Genomic DNA, 16558 nt, shown 5'->3' on the forward strand with positions numbered 1-16558 from the left:
TCACCAGTGTTGTCAGAGGAATAGTGGGTATGTATCTGTTTCCATGTTGGTGAGGGAAACTAAACATGTTGCTAATCCATTGCCCTATAATGGGAGGATAAAGTATTGCTGCAATGCAGGACATGCTTTATGTGTTCACAAATAATATCCCAGAACATTTGCAGAGATAATAATGACAGGGGAAAACTGTCAGGTAACACAGAGCTTTAAACATTTGGTATCGAAAGCATTAATTAAAATTAATTGAACCAAACTATGATATGGGTGCCTAAAGGGGACATTTATTGTGTATTCACTGTAGGTTTTGCATAAACTCGGTCAGTCTGATATACATTCCAGACTGGAGTTAGCATTGGAGACTGCACTCTTTTTGAAAGAATCAGGTGATGCAATCAGTTCTAAGCATGCTCCAGTGACTAAAATGCCAGTATATTGCTTGTGGTAACACTGATTCTGCAGTATTCAAATTTGTCATCACACACAGTAAAATGGATCTGAAATAGAACAGCTATAGGATTGAATTCTAATGTACAAATTAAGTAAATGGCCTTACCGAAAGTCTGAAAATAACAGAAACTGTGATTTTGTTACTTATGTTTTTATAGGCTTGTAAGTTTACCACAGAAGTTAAAACATAGGCCGTAAACATAGTCATCAGATGTCTGTTGCAGATAAAAGGCCCGCTTCATATATGGAAATTGACTAGGCAAAGAAACTACAGTTAAAGCCAATTTTCCGTGTCAGATTTCACTGTTTCCTTCCTCCTTTTGCCAGTGTGGTATCAGGAATTCAAAGCAGAGGGCAATGCCAAACAGCTGTGGGATCCAACCAGACCTATAGAAATAAGAAGAAGTTGTAATTAGCATTGTAAAAGACTTCATTTGTCTGAAGCCATATAACAAGATGGCAAAGCTTGTGTTGAGACAAGACTGGCATATTGGGGCATATTTGAATGCTAATTAGTTATGGTTGGGCACTAGTGAGGATAAGTGTGAGATGCACTATAGGGACTGAGATCCAGGCTCTGGGATGTTTCAATGTCCTGGTAATGGTTATATGCTGGTGGTCAACTTCCTGTCCAGTTTGGGTGGAAGAAGGCACCTTGTGGCTGCTGAAGGAATACTTAGCCAGCTTGAAGGTAGGTGGAAGGGCAAGGAATGGAAAGGGATATGAGTAATGTATCTTCTCTTCTCCCCCTCTCCCATTGGGCAGAAGATACAAAAGCCTGAAAGCACGTACCACCAGGCTCAAGGACAGCTTCTATCCCGCTGTTATAAGACTATTGAACGGTCCCCTAGTACGATAAAATGGACTCTTGACCTCACAATCTACTTCGTTATGGCCTTGCACCTTATTGTCTGCTTACACTGCATTTTCTCTGTAACTGTAACACTTTATTCTGCACTCTGGTATTGCTTTCCCTTGTACTACCTCAAGGCACTGTTGTAATGAAATGATCTGTATGGATGGCATGCAAAACAAGTTTTTCACTGTACCTCGGTACATGTGACAATAATAAACCAATTTACCAATTAAAATAAGAGGCAAAGTGGTGGGTGTGATCCAGGAAAGCAGCAGGAACTTTCCTTATGGGTCTTGGAGGACCATGCACGCTCCTCCCACCTCCAGAATGGAAAATTCTGCATCTGTCTTAAATGGGCTCTTCTGTCTGATGACGGGCATTATTGGATTCCTGAAACATTGTTCTACTTAAGCATGTGTTTAAAACCCTATTTCCAATCCTTCATGAGATCCATTTGGCTAAGGGTTTCATATCACCTGCAGAACAAAACTGGAAATAACTACTGTCTTGCAACTCAGTTGTACAGAATATTAACACTGCTCCAAATCTTCATCTGCTTAGTTATGAGCAGATAGATAGATGGCTCATTTTTAATTGCTCACCTTCCTGCTTTCTGTCAGTAAGGCTAAAATCATGCTCATGTTAATGTATTTAAAAATAAAACCTAAATTACTGCATTCCTCAATGAACACTATAAACTCTTAATTTCTTGTAGGGGAATCTCTAGCCATTGTCAACACACCTCCTTGGCATAAGAAAAATTGAGAATTTGGTAATAAAAAATAATAAATCCAAACTACTGTCATGCAATTCTGTGGTATAGAATGTTAATGATTCTTCAAATTTTCATCTATTAGTACTGTTCAGTGCCAGGTCTCACACAACGTCTGCAAAAATGAAATATAAAAAAAATCATTAGGGGAAGAAACAAATGAATTGTTTCCCATCACAAATGCCGGCTCAGCCTTGTGACCCTGTAATGTGTTTAATGAGTGAAGCTGAACACCGTCAAGAATTTCTTTAATTAAAAGATGCATTGCACCGCAACGTATAAAAGCCTACCATTGCTATGCACATTATGTTCATTAAAGACCGCAGAGAATCTGTGGTCAGGCAAAAGTGATTTCTGTAGTTTAGGCATGGTGTTGAAGGAAAGGATGAAGCTTTTTACTCATGTGAAGTAATATTTCTTCAGCTTACCACCAGTGTGAATAATGGAAGCACAAATGCAGATGAAACATTGTGCAGTTTCACTTGGGGTGTACTCATGGGGCACTGACACCAGTCGTCGTCGTGGCTATCCCTCGAGGTCCGTTGATCTATTTATGGGCTCTCAAGTGGCTTATGACTCCAATCTTGGCTCTGAAAAATTCTTCTGCATTCAGGACAGGTAGTTCCAGATGGCAGATCGGGCTTTGGTTGTTGCTGCCTCACTTTGCCCACAGAGTGAAGACGCCTATGCATGGATTTGTTTAACGTGTACTTGATGTTGCACTACAAAAAGCACACGATACTTCACAAATCAACCAACTGATTCCAATGGCATGGAAACCGCGACGATTGGAGCTGATGGATTTGTTGCAGCCTTCATCCGCCTTCACAGCCATTGAGTTCAAAATAACCGTCCGCCTGTTCCACCGTTGAGGTCTTGGTTGGATTGTCCTTTGTCAGGGACCTCACCATCGACCTTACCGCCACGGGTGACCCTACAAGGAGCATAGCTCCAGACGGCATCGCTCTCGGGATCTCAGGACCACACAAGCTTCTCCAGCACGAGAAGGTGACACCAGTACTGAGGAAAGGAGAGAACTGTTCTGTTGGGATGGGCTCCACCTAACCACGCTGGGACCAGTGTCCTGGCAAATCGCATAACTAGGTTTGCAGACAGGGCTTCAAATTAACTTGAAGGGGTGGGTGGAGGTGGGGGGAGGGTTCCAAGAACAGCACATTTAATAAATTAAGAGGAAATGAAAGAGCAGTGGCACAGGTTAGCATGGGGGAATCTGACATTCATAGTGTGATAGGTCAGGGCAGGAAACATAAATAAAAATAGGCAAAACAGAGCAAATCTAGGGTTGTAAATAACTAAAAAAAATCAAAGCTTAATGTTCTTTATCTGAATGCACATAGCATTTGCAACATGATAGCACAAATAGCAACATTTGAGTGTGATGTATTATCTATTGCAGTAATAATGGTTGCAGAGTGACCAGGACTGGGTGCTCAATATTCCAGGTAGTACATTGTTCCAAAAGAATAGGGCAATGGGGAAAGGAATTGGGATGACGTTGTTAATCAATGAAGGTACAAGAGCAGTGCTGAGTCGTGATATAAAGGCAGTGGATAGTGATGTGGGATCGGTTTGAGATTGAAATCATGAATAGCAGGGGAAGGAAGACACGGGTGAGAGTAGTTTATAGATCCCCAAAATGTGGCTAAAGATCCCCTGGGGGGTAGTGACCACAGTATGAATGAATTCCAAAAGCAGTTTGAGATGAACACCATGTGTCTTCAATTGAAGTAAGTGCAATTATAATGATGGGAGGGAGGAGCTGTGGAAGGTGCATTGGGTAAACAAGCTAAGAAGCAGTTCAATGGATGAACAGTGGCAGAAATTTAAATAGCTGGTCCATAATTAATGGTGAGAGGGAGGAGGTTTAATTTAAGGTCAGAGGGAGGAGGCTTAAAGGGGATCTGAAGGGTACATTTTTTGTACAAAGTGTAGTTGGTATCTGGAATGATCTGTCAGAGGAGGTAGTGGAGGCAGGAACAGTAACAACATTTAAGAGGCATTTTGACAGGTAACTGAATGAGCAGGGCATAGAGGGATATGGAATTAATGTAGGCAAGTGGGATTAGTATGGACAGACATGATGGTGGGCATTGATGTGATGGGCCAGAAGGCCTTTTGCTCTGTTGTACATGTCTATGACTCTATAATGCTCAACAAGAGTTTATCCCACTCATAAAAAGAGATTCCATTAGAAAGAGGCACACCCTGGGTTTAACAAAGGAGGTAAAGGATAATGTTAAATTGAAAACCAGGAAATACAAAGTGGCAAGGGCTATTGGTAGAGCAGAGGACTGGGAAGACTTTAGAATCCTGCTCATGAGAAGGGAGAAAATCAATTTTGAGAGAAAATTTGCATGTAGTATAATTGGTATTGGTTTATTATTGTCGTTTGTACCGAGGTACAGTGAAAAACTTGTCTTGCATACTGATTGTACAGATCAATTCATTACACAGTGCAGTAACATTGAGTTAGTACAGAGTGCATTAAGGTAGTACAGGTAAAAACAATAACAGTACAGAGTAAAGTGTCACAGCTACAGAGGAAGTGCAGTGCGGGTAGACAATAAGGTGCAAGGTCACAATGAGGTAGATTGTGAGGTCAGAGTCCATCTCATTCAATAGTCTTATCACAGTGGGAAAACAAACTGTAAAAGTTTGTTACCTAATAAGATACAGTAACATTGGAGGCAGTCCAAAGGAGATTCACAGGCTCACAGGATAAGAGGGTTGTCCGACCAGGAGTGGCTGGACAGTTTGGGCCTGTATTCCTTGGAGTTTAGAAGAATGAGGGGTGACCTTATTCAAACATATAAGACTCTAAGGGGACTTGATAGGATAGATGATGGGATGTTTTCACTATAGGGATAGTCACAAACCAGGGGACACAACTCCAAGGGGGTAGTTGTTTAAAACTGAGGTATGTAGACGTTTTTTCTCGCAGAAGGTGGTAAGTCTCTAGAGTTCTCTGCCTCGATGGGTGGTGGAGGCTGGATCATTAGAAGTATATAACGTGGAGATGGTTAAGTATTTGATAGGTCAAGGAATAGAGGGGTATGGAGAAATGACACAGAAGAGGAGTTGAGGGCAGCATAGATCAGCCATGATCATATTAAATGGTGGGGCAGGCTCGAAGGGCCTGATGGCCTACTCCTGTGCCTATTTTCTGTGTTCCCTACGATATATTTAGCAGTATCTTCAGCAGTAAGTTAGCCAGTGCAATGCTAACACCTTGCTCAGTTGAAGAGAACAGCTTGAAAACATCATTAGAAGATCGAAGTACTGAGCCAGATGCTAACTTGTGTCAGAAGTTCACAGCCCTACTTGGTGCCAACTAGAAGAGTCAAAGAGCAAATGACTACAAAATTACAATGCAGATTAAGCTGGTTCTGTGTAAAATCAGTGTCCAGATATTCCTGATTCACAATTCTTGTGCTTGCAACAGACAAGATGTTGTGAAATCCAGGACAAATGTCCAAGACAGCTGCTCCATACAGTAATTTTGTAACGTTGTAATAATAAACATATTTTGTAATTTGTTATGTGACTCACCAAACCTTTCATCAACAGGTTCTTTTACCTGCACATAATCTATCAAGGATTCAAGCCTGACTTCTAAGATATTTAATGTTATGATTATCCTGTTTGGGAGGGAAGTAGGCAACATCCTTTTGTGATCCAGGTGGTTCCCAAGCAAATATGTTGACATAAGTTCAGAACCAACTCAACATTCTACAGGGTGGCACAATGGTGCAGCTAGTAGAGGCACTGCCTCACTGGGTTCAATCCTAACTTCAGGTGCTGTTTGTGTGGAGTTTGCACATTCTCCCTGTAATTGTGTGGGTTTTTCTAGGGTGCTCCAGTTTCCTCACACATCCCAAAGACACGTGTGTTGGTAGCTTAATTGGCCACTGTAAATTGTCCCACTTACAAATGAACAGTGGAATTGGTGACAGGGGGTGGGGGTGGGGGAGGAGCTGATGAGAATGTGGGGAGAATAAGAAATAGGACAAGTGTAAATGAATGATTGATGGTTAGCACAGTGGGCTGAAGGGCTGTTTCCGTGCTGTATCTCTCTATGACTCTACAACCAATTAATTAGGCATCTAAACAGGCTATCTTACAAATCTCTTGGTCACTAGAGATGATTAACTAGCTAAACTCTTCACTAATGTAATCTGGAAATGTGAATCATGACCTTGGACTGGGATTCTTTTTATTTGGCACCAGCTAACCTTTCAGATCACACTCTTTGTTAGTAAGGTGGTCCTGGATTCATCAAAAACAGAAAATGTCATCCTGATGCAGGGACTCATCCTGAAACGGCGACCATTCCTTTGCCTGCACAGATGCTGCTTGACCCACTGAATTCCTCCAGCAGTTTGTTTTTTGTATCAGAAATCAGCACTGTTCAACTGCGTGGCTTTAGATACATTATCTCTAACAAGAAGGATGTAAAGGTTCTTGGGAGGTTCTGAGAGATTTATTACAATGGATGGAAGGTAACTGTTACATGGATAGACCGGTAAAGTTAGAATTGTTTTCCTTAGAGCAGAGAAGATAAACAGAAAATTTGATGGTTTAAAATCATGAAGGCTGTAGAAAGAATAAATGATGAGAAACTGGAGCAGAAACTTGTTCTTCTATTGAATGAAATAAACTAAATGTAGTAACATACCCACATTAAACTCTGCTTCTAAAGTTCAACTCCACTGAAGTCAAAGCAAGGTTCTGGCTATTAACATCTGCAACAGCAGCAAGATTTACTGTCCCAGCTGCTCCCTTCTTTTTCACTTTACTAACTTTGTGGTCGGTTCTGATTTCTATTTTCTAGATTTTTCAGGGATAAATCTTAGTCTGGACATTGGTAGAACTTCCTGGCTTCTCCAAGTGATATTAACGTTAGCCAAGAGTTTAACATCAGATTCCAAAAGGCAGCACCTCCAAGTTGCAATGGCTCTGTACAACACTGCTTTCTCCAGATTATGTGGTCAAGAGTGGGATTCGAATCCAGAACTTTGAACTCATGTCTTGCAGTTAATGTTACTGTACCACTTGTGTGTTCAATTTCTCTAGAAATCAACTTTGCATTCTGAGCAACACAGGTTGTTGCTTCCAATGCCTGGTGCACCTGCATTCTCCTTCTCTAAAACCCCTGTGCACATCTTTGCTCGGAATTTAAAATGGCCAAATAAAGCTTTTGGTCTAGTTTATTGATAAGAATGAGCACATTATGTGTGTGAATTGTAGGCAATTTTGCTTCACACGGTTAGGATTTTGCTTCAGGAAACTCGGACGTACTCATGCACCAACTACATCCAAATCAGTCTGAAACCACTGCATTCTGGATCACTACTGACCCTTTGCTGTCAAATTGCCTCACAGCACAAATAGGGAATTAAAATAAACTGGCATAAGTTACAGAACTACTTCCAATGGAATGGTTCTGCAATATAAATGGTGTATAAAACATTTATATTGGGCATTTACTGGTCTAAAAGCAGTCTGTTTCTTACTAACTTAGACAAAGAGTTTCATACTGTTTCAAAGGTAGATAAGTAATGAAAAAAAGGTCCAGGAACTTAATGGCAACACACTCATTTTTCAGCTGAAAATAGTCACCTAAGTGACTGTCATCAATGCAACTGCCTAAAATCGATGTTGGGGACACTCAGCAGATACCTCCACACCAATAACCTCTTGTAAAAGAGGCCTGAGGTTAGAGACCAAAATCAAGTGAGTTTGAGGCCATAACATTTCAGATAAATTAAAAAAATGTAGTTAAAAAGTGTGTTGTTAAAAATGATTATTATACAAAATTTTGGAGTTAACATATATAAAGCAATTTGCAAATTCAGTAGTACACAAAGGGAAGAAAAACTGGAGCACTCTCAAGTGGTATATATGAAGATTTTGAGCAATATAAAGTAGCTGCCATTACTTAAGATACTAAAGTTACTGAGACTACAGTATCTTTTTATACAGGATAAAAGACTCAGCTTCTGGCACTGCTAATCCTTAAATTGGTCCAAGTTTGAGGGAACACGCAGAGGTACCTGATGAAATTTTTCCACTGTTCGAAGCGCAAGATCCGTTTGCCAAAATTCCAAATCAATGGTCTGCTTCAGACTGAAAATTAAACAGCTCAGAACTATGCAAATGAAACCACAGCTTGGTGCCCTGAGCCATCAGATGAAGTATAAGAAGTGTCAGGGATTGACTTTTCTTGGCTTCTAGGTCCACTCCTACTTTAGCTTTGATGGGTCGAATGGCAGGCATGTGTTGCCTACATATCCTGGCACCAAGCAGCCAGATGAAATTGGTGAACTAGACTGCAATGCCCATTCAGCATCAGCAACAGACTGGTTCCACTTAAATAAAATCTGGAATTCAAATGGCTTCAGCCTCTTCATACTGGGTCTGGGAAGATTTCCTGTGAGCTTCAGTGAGTAAATACCAGTTAAAATCTACCAAGTAAAATACTCACCACCTTGTGCTGAGAGCATCCAGTAGGGTTTCTACAGTCGGGCAGGATGGAAGTTGGATGTTATTTACCTTCCAGCTGTAAGTGGCAGGCTGTGTTACTTTATGCCACTATGGGGCAGGTAGGTGTCTGAACTGATGCTCACTTAAACTTTGTAGATGCGATGTTCTATTACTGACCCTGCTAAGTCTGTGTTCTTCCACGCTGAAAGGGTCAGCTGATGATATCTCAGTAGTAATGGCCAGGATTGTGGTCCAATGAGTTTTGACCCCAATGGTAGGACCTCTTCAGTTCTCATAATTGACTCACAACTGTTTCGGGACTCAGATAGTGCCAAGGTTCCCTTCTACACACTGGGAATTGCGACCAAATTGATAATATAAACTGGGAGGATAGATATCCAAAGCTTGTCAGTTTCCAGACATTGTCGGTCCTTCAGGGCAGCTTAAGAAATAATTAGTGCCTTTAAAAACAATTAGATTTGGAATGGAACCTTCAGGTTTTGCTATGTTTGTGAGTTTTCTTCATAGCAAATCAATGGTGCATACCAAACAATCAGGTTGACTACTTTGGCTTTATCAGATGCCATGGTCCAAACTATCACATTATCTGGATTGCTGTTCTATTGATGATAAAAGCCACAACAGTGCTGTGTAAGGCCATTAGGGACCGTGTTTCTGTATTTAAAGAGTGGAGATTCTCCTTGAATCCTGACCAACATAGTCCCTCAATCAATTCCATCAAAATATTGAGTCATTTGTCTTATTACCATTCATGGGACCTTGAAATGTGCAAAGTGCATTAACCTATAGAATAGATTGTGAACTTCTAAATAGTTGATTCTGTAAAGATTCGCCACAGGAGATATTTTTGAGAAATGCATCAAGATTTTAAAAAAACCACCATGATTTTTATTACCTTAATTCATTGATAGGATGCAGACACCACTGGAAATGCTGGCATTCATTGTCCTGGAGCCAATGAGGCAGTTAAGAATCAAATATATTGAAGGGCCTGGAGTCACATATAGACCGAACAGGATGAGGATGGCAAATTTCCTCCTTTGAAGGACATCAGTGACCAGAGAAACAAAGGACTGCAGATGCTGGAATCTAGATGAAAGAAGAAGGGTCCTGACCCGAAACGTTAACCGCCTGCTTTTCTCCACAGATGCTGCCTGGCCTGCTGAGTTCCTCCAGCATCATAGTGTTTTTCATCAGTGAACCAGATGGGTTTTTATCATAACCCTCTAGTTTTATGGTGATCATTATCAAGACTAGCTTTGTGTTTTGTACTTCCAGATTTCACTGAATTGAATTTAAATTCCCAGTGCTGCAATAGGATTTGAATTCATGTCTCTAGATCAATGGTGCAGAACCCCTGGTTTCCAGTCCAGTAACTTAACCACTATGCTACCATATCCCTTTAGCTTCCCTCACCACCTCAAGACATCCTGAATTGCTTCAGAGTTTATTTTAGTTTTTAAATACAATATAGATTTTATAGCTAAAGGCAATAACCAAAGTACACATCACCAGATTCTGAAATGAGCAAAGGAGGCAAGAATACAGATACTCGGGTTTGGTGATGTGGGTTGAAGGTAAATGCTGGCTGGAATAAATCTTGCTGCAACTCATGCCCATTGTAAAGCTCACCTGACTATAGACACCACGCTGGAGTGTGGCAACTTGTTGCAAGCTACTCTCTGCAGATCTACTCATTACTTTTACTATAATCCTTCTACCTCAATGTACTGTGTAATGAGTTGATTTGTACAAATGGTATGCAAGACAGGTTTTGCACTGTACCTCAGTACAAGTGACAATAATAAACCAATACCAATACCAATAATGGGTTAAAGAGTCTGAATAAACTTCCACAAAACAGAACAAACAAGCCAAAATAATTTGGCAATTTATAATAACTGGGTTTGGTCAGCTTGTTTCCATACCTAAGTAGAGGACAGTCTGAGGCAATCAACACATCGTTAACTGCTCGGCATATTCAATGCACAGACTAACAAAAGCTGTGTTCTGTTTATATGGTACTATTAAATCTTGAAGAATGGAGACCAGAACTAGGAATACATGGTGTACGTGATAGAATTGGACCATATCTTTATGCTTTTAATGAAAACAGAATGATTCTACAAAAGGATTTTTTGCAATAACTAAATTTTATCGAAGGCAAGACAATCTAGGAACACTGTGCTACAGATGTGGTTCAACTGTACCATAATAATAAGATAAATGCCTTTGATAATTAATAGCCTTTCACTACATGTCAACTAACTTCTATACTTGTTGATCAGAAATCATTTATTTATGAACCAAGATGTGGATTGCTAACATCCAAGGATGTTTCATCTCAAATAAGCTTCAAGGATCTAAATACAATATTAAAAATGCTTTCCTTAGCAAAAACCATACACAGGAAAAGTCAACACTGGGAGAAGTTCCACACGGGTGCAGGTGCACCTGCATCTCTGCCATTTCCCGCACTTCTGCCCTCACCCCCACCCCTCCCAGACCCAACAGGGATAGGGTCCCCCTTGTCCTCACATTTCATCCTACCAGCTTACGTATCCAACACATCATTCTCTGCCACTTCCGCCATCTCCAACGGGATCCCACCACCAAGCGTATCTTCCCCTCACCATCCCTTTCTGCCTTTTGCAGGGACCACTCGCTCCGCGACTCCCTCGTTCACTCCTCCCGCTCCCACCCCGGGAACTTCCCACTGCCCCCGCCATAGGTGCAACACCTGCCCCTACACCACCTCCATCACCTCCATCCAAACAGTCCTTTCAGGTGAGACAGAGATTCACCTGCACCTCCCTTAATATCATCTACTGCATTCGGTGCTCCTAGTGTGGCCTCATCTACATTGGCAAGACCAAACGCAGACTAGCTGACCATTTCGCAGAACACCTGCGCTCCGTCCGTAAGTGCGACCTGCCTCTCCCCGTTGCCAGTCACTTCAACTCCCCTTCCCACACTATCACTGATATGTCAGTCCTCAGCCTCCTCCACTGCGGGGAGAATTCCAGGCACAAAATGGAGGAACAGCACCTTGTTTTTCGTCTTGGAACCTTGCAGCCTAAAGGCATGAACATTGAATTCTCCCACTTTAAGTAATCCCCACAGCAACCCCCCAAACCCACCCCCAACCATGCCTCTTTTTTTCTTCCCTTTCTTGGCCTATCTCTCTTTTTTCTACCCCCCTTTTGTCCTCCTCACCTTTGACCCATCCTCTGGTGGATCTGCTCTCCCCTCCTCCCCCGTAACTGCCTATCACTATCTCTTAACTGCATCTACCTATCACCACTTAGTGCCCACCCCACCTCCCCTCTTTTGTCCACCTATCACTGCTCCACTGCTCTGTTTTTCCGTTCTATAAATTGGGCTTCCCCTTTTCCTATCTTCAGTCCTGAAGAAGGGTCCTGACCCGAAACATTGACCACCTGCTTTTCTCCACGGATGCTGCCTGGCCTGCTGAGTTCCTCCAGTATCATCGTGTTTTTCATCCAGATTCCAGCATCTGCTGTTCTTTATTTCTCTTTGAAGCAGAAGATTATACTGTCCTTCTTTTAAATCAAATCCTGTGTGTTTTCATTGCTTTGAAACTTCCGGTGTAGGTTTGAGCATAGCAATATCAACGATTTCCTGTCTCTATGGACAGAGATTAATGAAGTGCGAAGTCCAACAAAAGGAATGATCAAATTTCACAAATGTGCACTAATGAAATACACTCAATGCAAAAAAGGGTATCAGAATTGGGCTAGAAATTGTACTGCATTTGAAAAAATCATGTTAGTGCAGGGTTGCTATGGGAGCAATTTCACGAGTGCACAAATGTGTGTGTGTGTGTGTGCACACGTGTGCGCGCGCGCTTGTGTGTGGGTTGGGGGGGAATCATTGGTTGAGAGGATTGTGAGGGGTGAGGGTACAAAAGGAGGTTCTGGCTGGGATCAGATGTGAGTTAGAGAAGAGCTGCGGACAGAGAGACAAACAAGGGTTGGGTTGAGGTGGGAGTGGACCTTGATCAAACTTTTAAAGAAGGATCTACATGGAAGGGGATGGATGCCTTGAACTCTCTGCTCGTCAATTCACCTAACATTACAGCAGCCATCAATCCTGTGGTTAAGACCTGTTTGAGTGGGTAAGGTCATCACAACTTGCAGGGTCCATAAATCAATTTTCCATACATCAAGACATTTGACGTTACTGTGGATGTCCAGCAGTCTACAGTGGAGGACCTGCTTCTTATTTATAGGAAATGTATGACATGTCTCAGTATCTTACCATTTATTGTGCATTCCTTTGCCATGTTTTTCCACCCCAATTGCATTATCTCATATTTCTCCAGACTGTATTTTACTTGCCACATTTCTTTCTGCATGTTACTGCCTTCTTCCTCACGTCAACCACATGGTCGATTTTTGTATCATCTGCAAACCTTTACATCTAAATCACAAACACATACCATAAAAATCAAGGAATCTACTACTGAGCAATGAACATCATTGCAAACAACCTTCCAGCCATTAAAACACCATTATCCTTTGCTTGCTGAGCCAATTTTAGTTTCCACTTGCCATTTGCTCTTGGATCCCATCAGCTTTTATTGGTATTGGTTTATTATTGTCACTTGTACCGAGGTACAGTGAAAAGCTTGTCTTACAAACTGATCATACAGGTCAATTCATTACACAGTGCAGTTACATTGAGTTAGTACAGAGTGCATTGAAGTAGTACAGGTAAGAACAATAACAGTACAGAGTAAAGTGTCACAGCTACAGAGGAAAGTGCAGTGCAATAAGGTGCAAAGTCACAACAAGGTAGATCATGAGGTCATAGTCCATCTCATTGTATAAAGGAACCGTTCAATAGTCTTATCACAGTGGGGTAGAAGCTGTCCTTAAGTCTGGTGGTACATGCCCTCAGGCTCCTTTTCTGATCAATGTGTCCTGTAGGGACCTTGTCCAAAGCTTTGCTAAAATCCATACACAGAGTATATGAAATGCACTACCTTCACTGACCCTCCATGTTATCAAGTTCTGATTACAGGTCACCAGCCTTAAACATTAACTCTGTTTCTCTCTCCATGGATGCTGCCTGACCTGCTGAGTATTTTCAGCAGTTTTCTTTTCTTATTTCAGATTTACAGAATATGCACTATTTTGCATTTCAATCAAGTCAGTCAGACATGATCTTCCCTTGACAAATGCATACTATCTAGGGTAACCTGTCCCTTTCTAAATGATTTATATTATCTCTCAGATTTTTTCCACCAATTTGCTCAATGCCTGTCTTAGACTGACTACCTGTAATCCCTTTCTCCTTTTTTTAAACACTTAACAGTATTCACGTCCTCCGGCACCATTCCTGTAGTCAAAGAGGATTAGAACATAATAGGCAAAAACCTCCACTGTTTCCTGACTTGTTTATCTTAATATTTCATTCAGGTCTGGCAATTTATCTTCTTTCAATGAAATTAACTCCCTGAATATTTCCTCTCTTCTTTATACTAACCCCCCCCCCAATTAACTACAATTTCTGTATCACCCTCTCTTTTGCATAGATGCAAGTAAAGCACTTACTAGCAACTATGCCAATGTCTTCCACCTCCACACAAGTGTGCCTCATAAATCCTGTTCATTTCTGAGTTATTCCCCCTGCCCTTTTGACTATTTATTAAACATCACTGGATTTTCCTTGATGCTACTTTGATGTTTTCTCAAGTGTTTCCTTTGGCTTCATAATTTCCTTTATAATTTTGTCCTGCACTTTTTACACTCCTTTAGGTATTCTGCACTATTCAGCTTTCTCTATTTGATGTAAACTTCCCTCTATTTTAGCCTCATACTGCCCTGTATATTCCACAATGTCAAACCAGGTTCACGTCTAGAAGTTCTTCACCTTTGTCATGGGGAGGTGATCTCAGTCCTTCCCACCCTTTCTTGAATGTGTCTCACTGCTTCAAAAGTTACCTTTATCCTGATAACTGCTTTTAGATTACTTTTGCTAAATTGCAGCCTTGTTAGAGTGAACTTTTTCCCATTGAACACTTTTTCTCCTGCTCTTTTCCATTACTATGCAAAATCTATTTTAACTATGATCACTATCACCAAAATACACTCATTCCTGAATTTATTTTAAGAATTCTACTCCTATGTGTACTGTTGGGTTCTTTCAAACAGGTCTGTAGAGCTAAGCACCACTATCACTCATTTACTTAGATATGGAGAATCAAGTAAACTCAACTCTTTATTCAGGCAGTTAGACCAGAAATGAAGTTGGAGGCATCATACAACAGTGTTACCAGAAATGACCACATTACACAATCTCTTAAGGTCATAGAAACACATCAACCTTAAGGCAGTATTTAACTTAACAGTTGATATATACTGTATACAACAGAGCCCTCTATTATTTCTACATAATTCTGTTGAGTTATGTCATTGAAATTCCTCACAATTAATGGTCTATCATGAGTGAACCTACATGAAGGATAAACCTACTTGACCTGTCCACCTATGTTCACCTATACGTCTCTCCATTACAGCATTGATAGCATTGATCATCACACTTCCCTTTTGGAGACAAAGTCCTGCCTTCACACTTAAGGGCCCCTCCGAATTAGCATGATGTTATGTTGCATTACCATCATGCTAAATAGGATAGATTCAGATCAGACTTGAAGCTCAAGCCTGGGCATACAGGAGAGCTGTGGACCACAATCAGCAGCAGAAATGTACACCATTGCACTCTGTAACCTCACGGCTTGACCTATCCCCCACTGTACTGTTAGAATTAAGCCAGGGGTTCACCCCGATTCAATGAAGAGTAGAAAAGCATGCTGGAAACAGCACCAAGTGTACAAAAAAAAAGCATGAACCTGGAGAAGCTGCAACATGTATGTTAAACAGCAAAAACTACACGCAATAGGTGGAGGTAAGGGATCCCACAAACTACATGTCATATCAAAGCTCTGCAGTCCTGCCACATCTAGTCATGAATGATAGTGAATAATTAAAAGTTAATGCAAAGAAGAGGCTCCAAGAACATCTCTGCCTTCAACAACTGTGGGTGGGCACCTGGTCGGCAAGGACTTGATGGGCCGAAGGGCCTGTATCTGTGCTGTATTGCTCTATGACTTTATGATAATGATTCCCAGCAAGTGAGTACTGAAGACAAGGCAGAAGTAACTGTGACCATGTCCATCCAGATGTGTCAAGCAAATGATCCATGTCAGCTTTATCCAGGAATCCTACACTTACATAAGCCAGTCTTTAGCTTGCTGCACCTCAAGTCAAGCTATTCAAGTACAGTTACAACACTGGCATCCACCTGACAAGGTGGAATATTGCCCAGGAGTGTCCTATTTACAAAAGCAGGGCAAATCCTCTCCGGCCATTTGCTGGCCATTCAGTCTCCTCTCAATCATCAGCAAAGTGACAGAAAGCATCATCAACAGTGCAATCAAGCAGCAATAATTCTTCAATAACTTGCTCACTGATGTCTACTTAGAAATTCACCATAACCACTTGGTTCTAGACTTCATCACAGCCTTGGCCCAAACATGGATAGAAGAGCTGAACTCCAGAAGTGAGTGACTGTTGTTGATATCAAGGCAGCATTTGATTGATTGTGGTATCAAGGGCCCCTAGTAAAACTGAAGCCAACATGCACTTACGGGAAAACACTCCAATGGTTGGAGTCAAAACTCACACAATGGCTGGAGTTATTGGAGGTCAATATTCCCCAGCACATTGCTGAAGGAGTTTCTCAGGGCAGCGTCCTAAGCCCAAATGTCAGTGACTTTGTTCCATCATAAGGTCTCAAGTGGCGATAAAGATTACTGCCGTTTGCAATGTTCAATTCCTTTACCAATTCCCAAGAAAATGAAGCAGTCCATATGCAAACGCAGCAAGATCTTGATAACATTCATGCATTTTTGACAATCAGCAAGTATTATT

At 41.3% G+C, this 16558-nt stretch overlaps 1 protein-coding gene across 1 annotated transcript in view; it reads right to left on the reverse strand.

Annotated features, from left to right (window-relative positions):
* Positions 1 to 740: 740 nt before the first annotated feature.
* Positions 741 to 16558, reverse strand: part of brip1 (BRCA1 interacting helicase 1) — a 394954-nt gene continuing 379136 nt past the window's right edge. Inside the window, exon 23 of the mRNA XM_052035938.1 lies at positions 741 to 834. Within this exon, the coding sequence (XP_051891898.1) occupies positions 741 to 834 (94 nt within the window). The remainder of the gene's footprint in view (positions 835 to 16558) is intronic.

Source organism: Pristis pectinata, chromosome 21 (genome assembly GCF_009764475.1).
Source record: "Pristis pectinata isolate sPriPec2 chromosome 21, sPriPec2.1.pri, whole genome shotgun sequence".
Lineage (NCBI taxonomy): Eukaryota > Metazoa > Chordata > Chondrichthyes > Rhinopristiformes > Pristidae > Pristis > Pristis pectinata.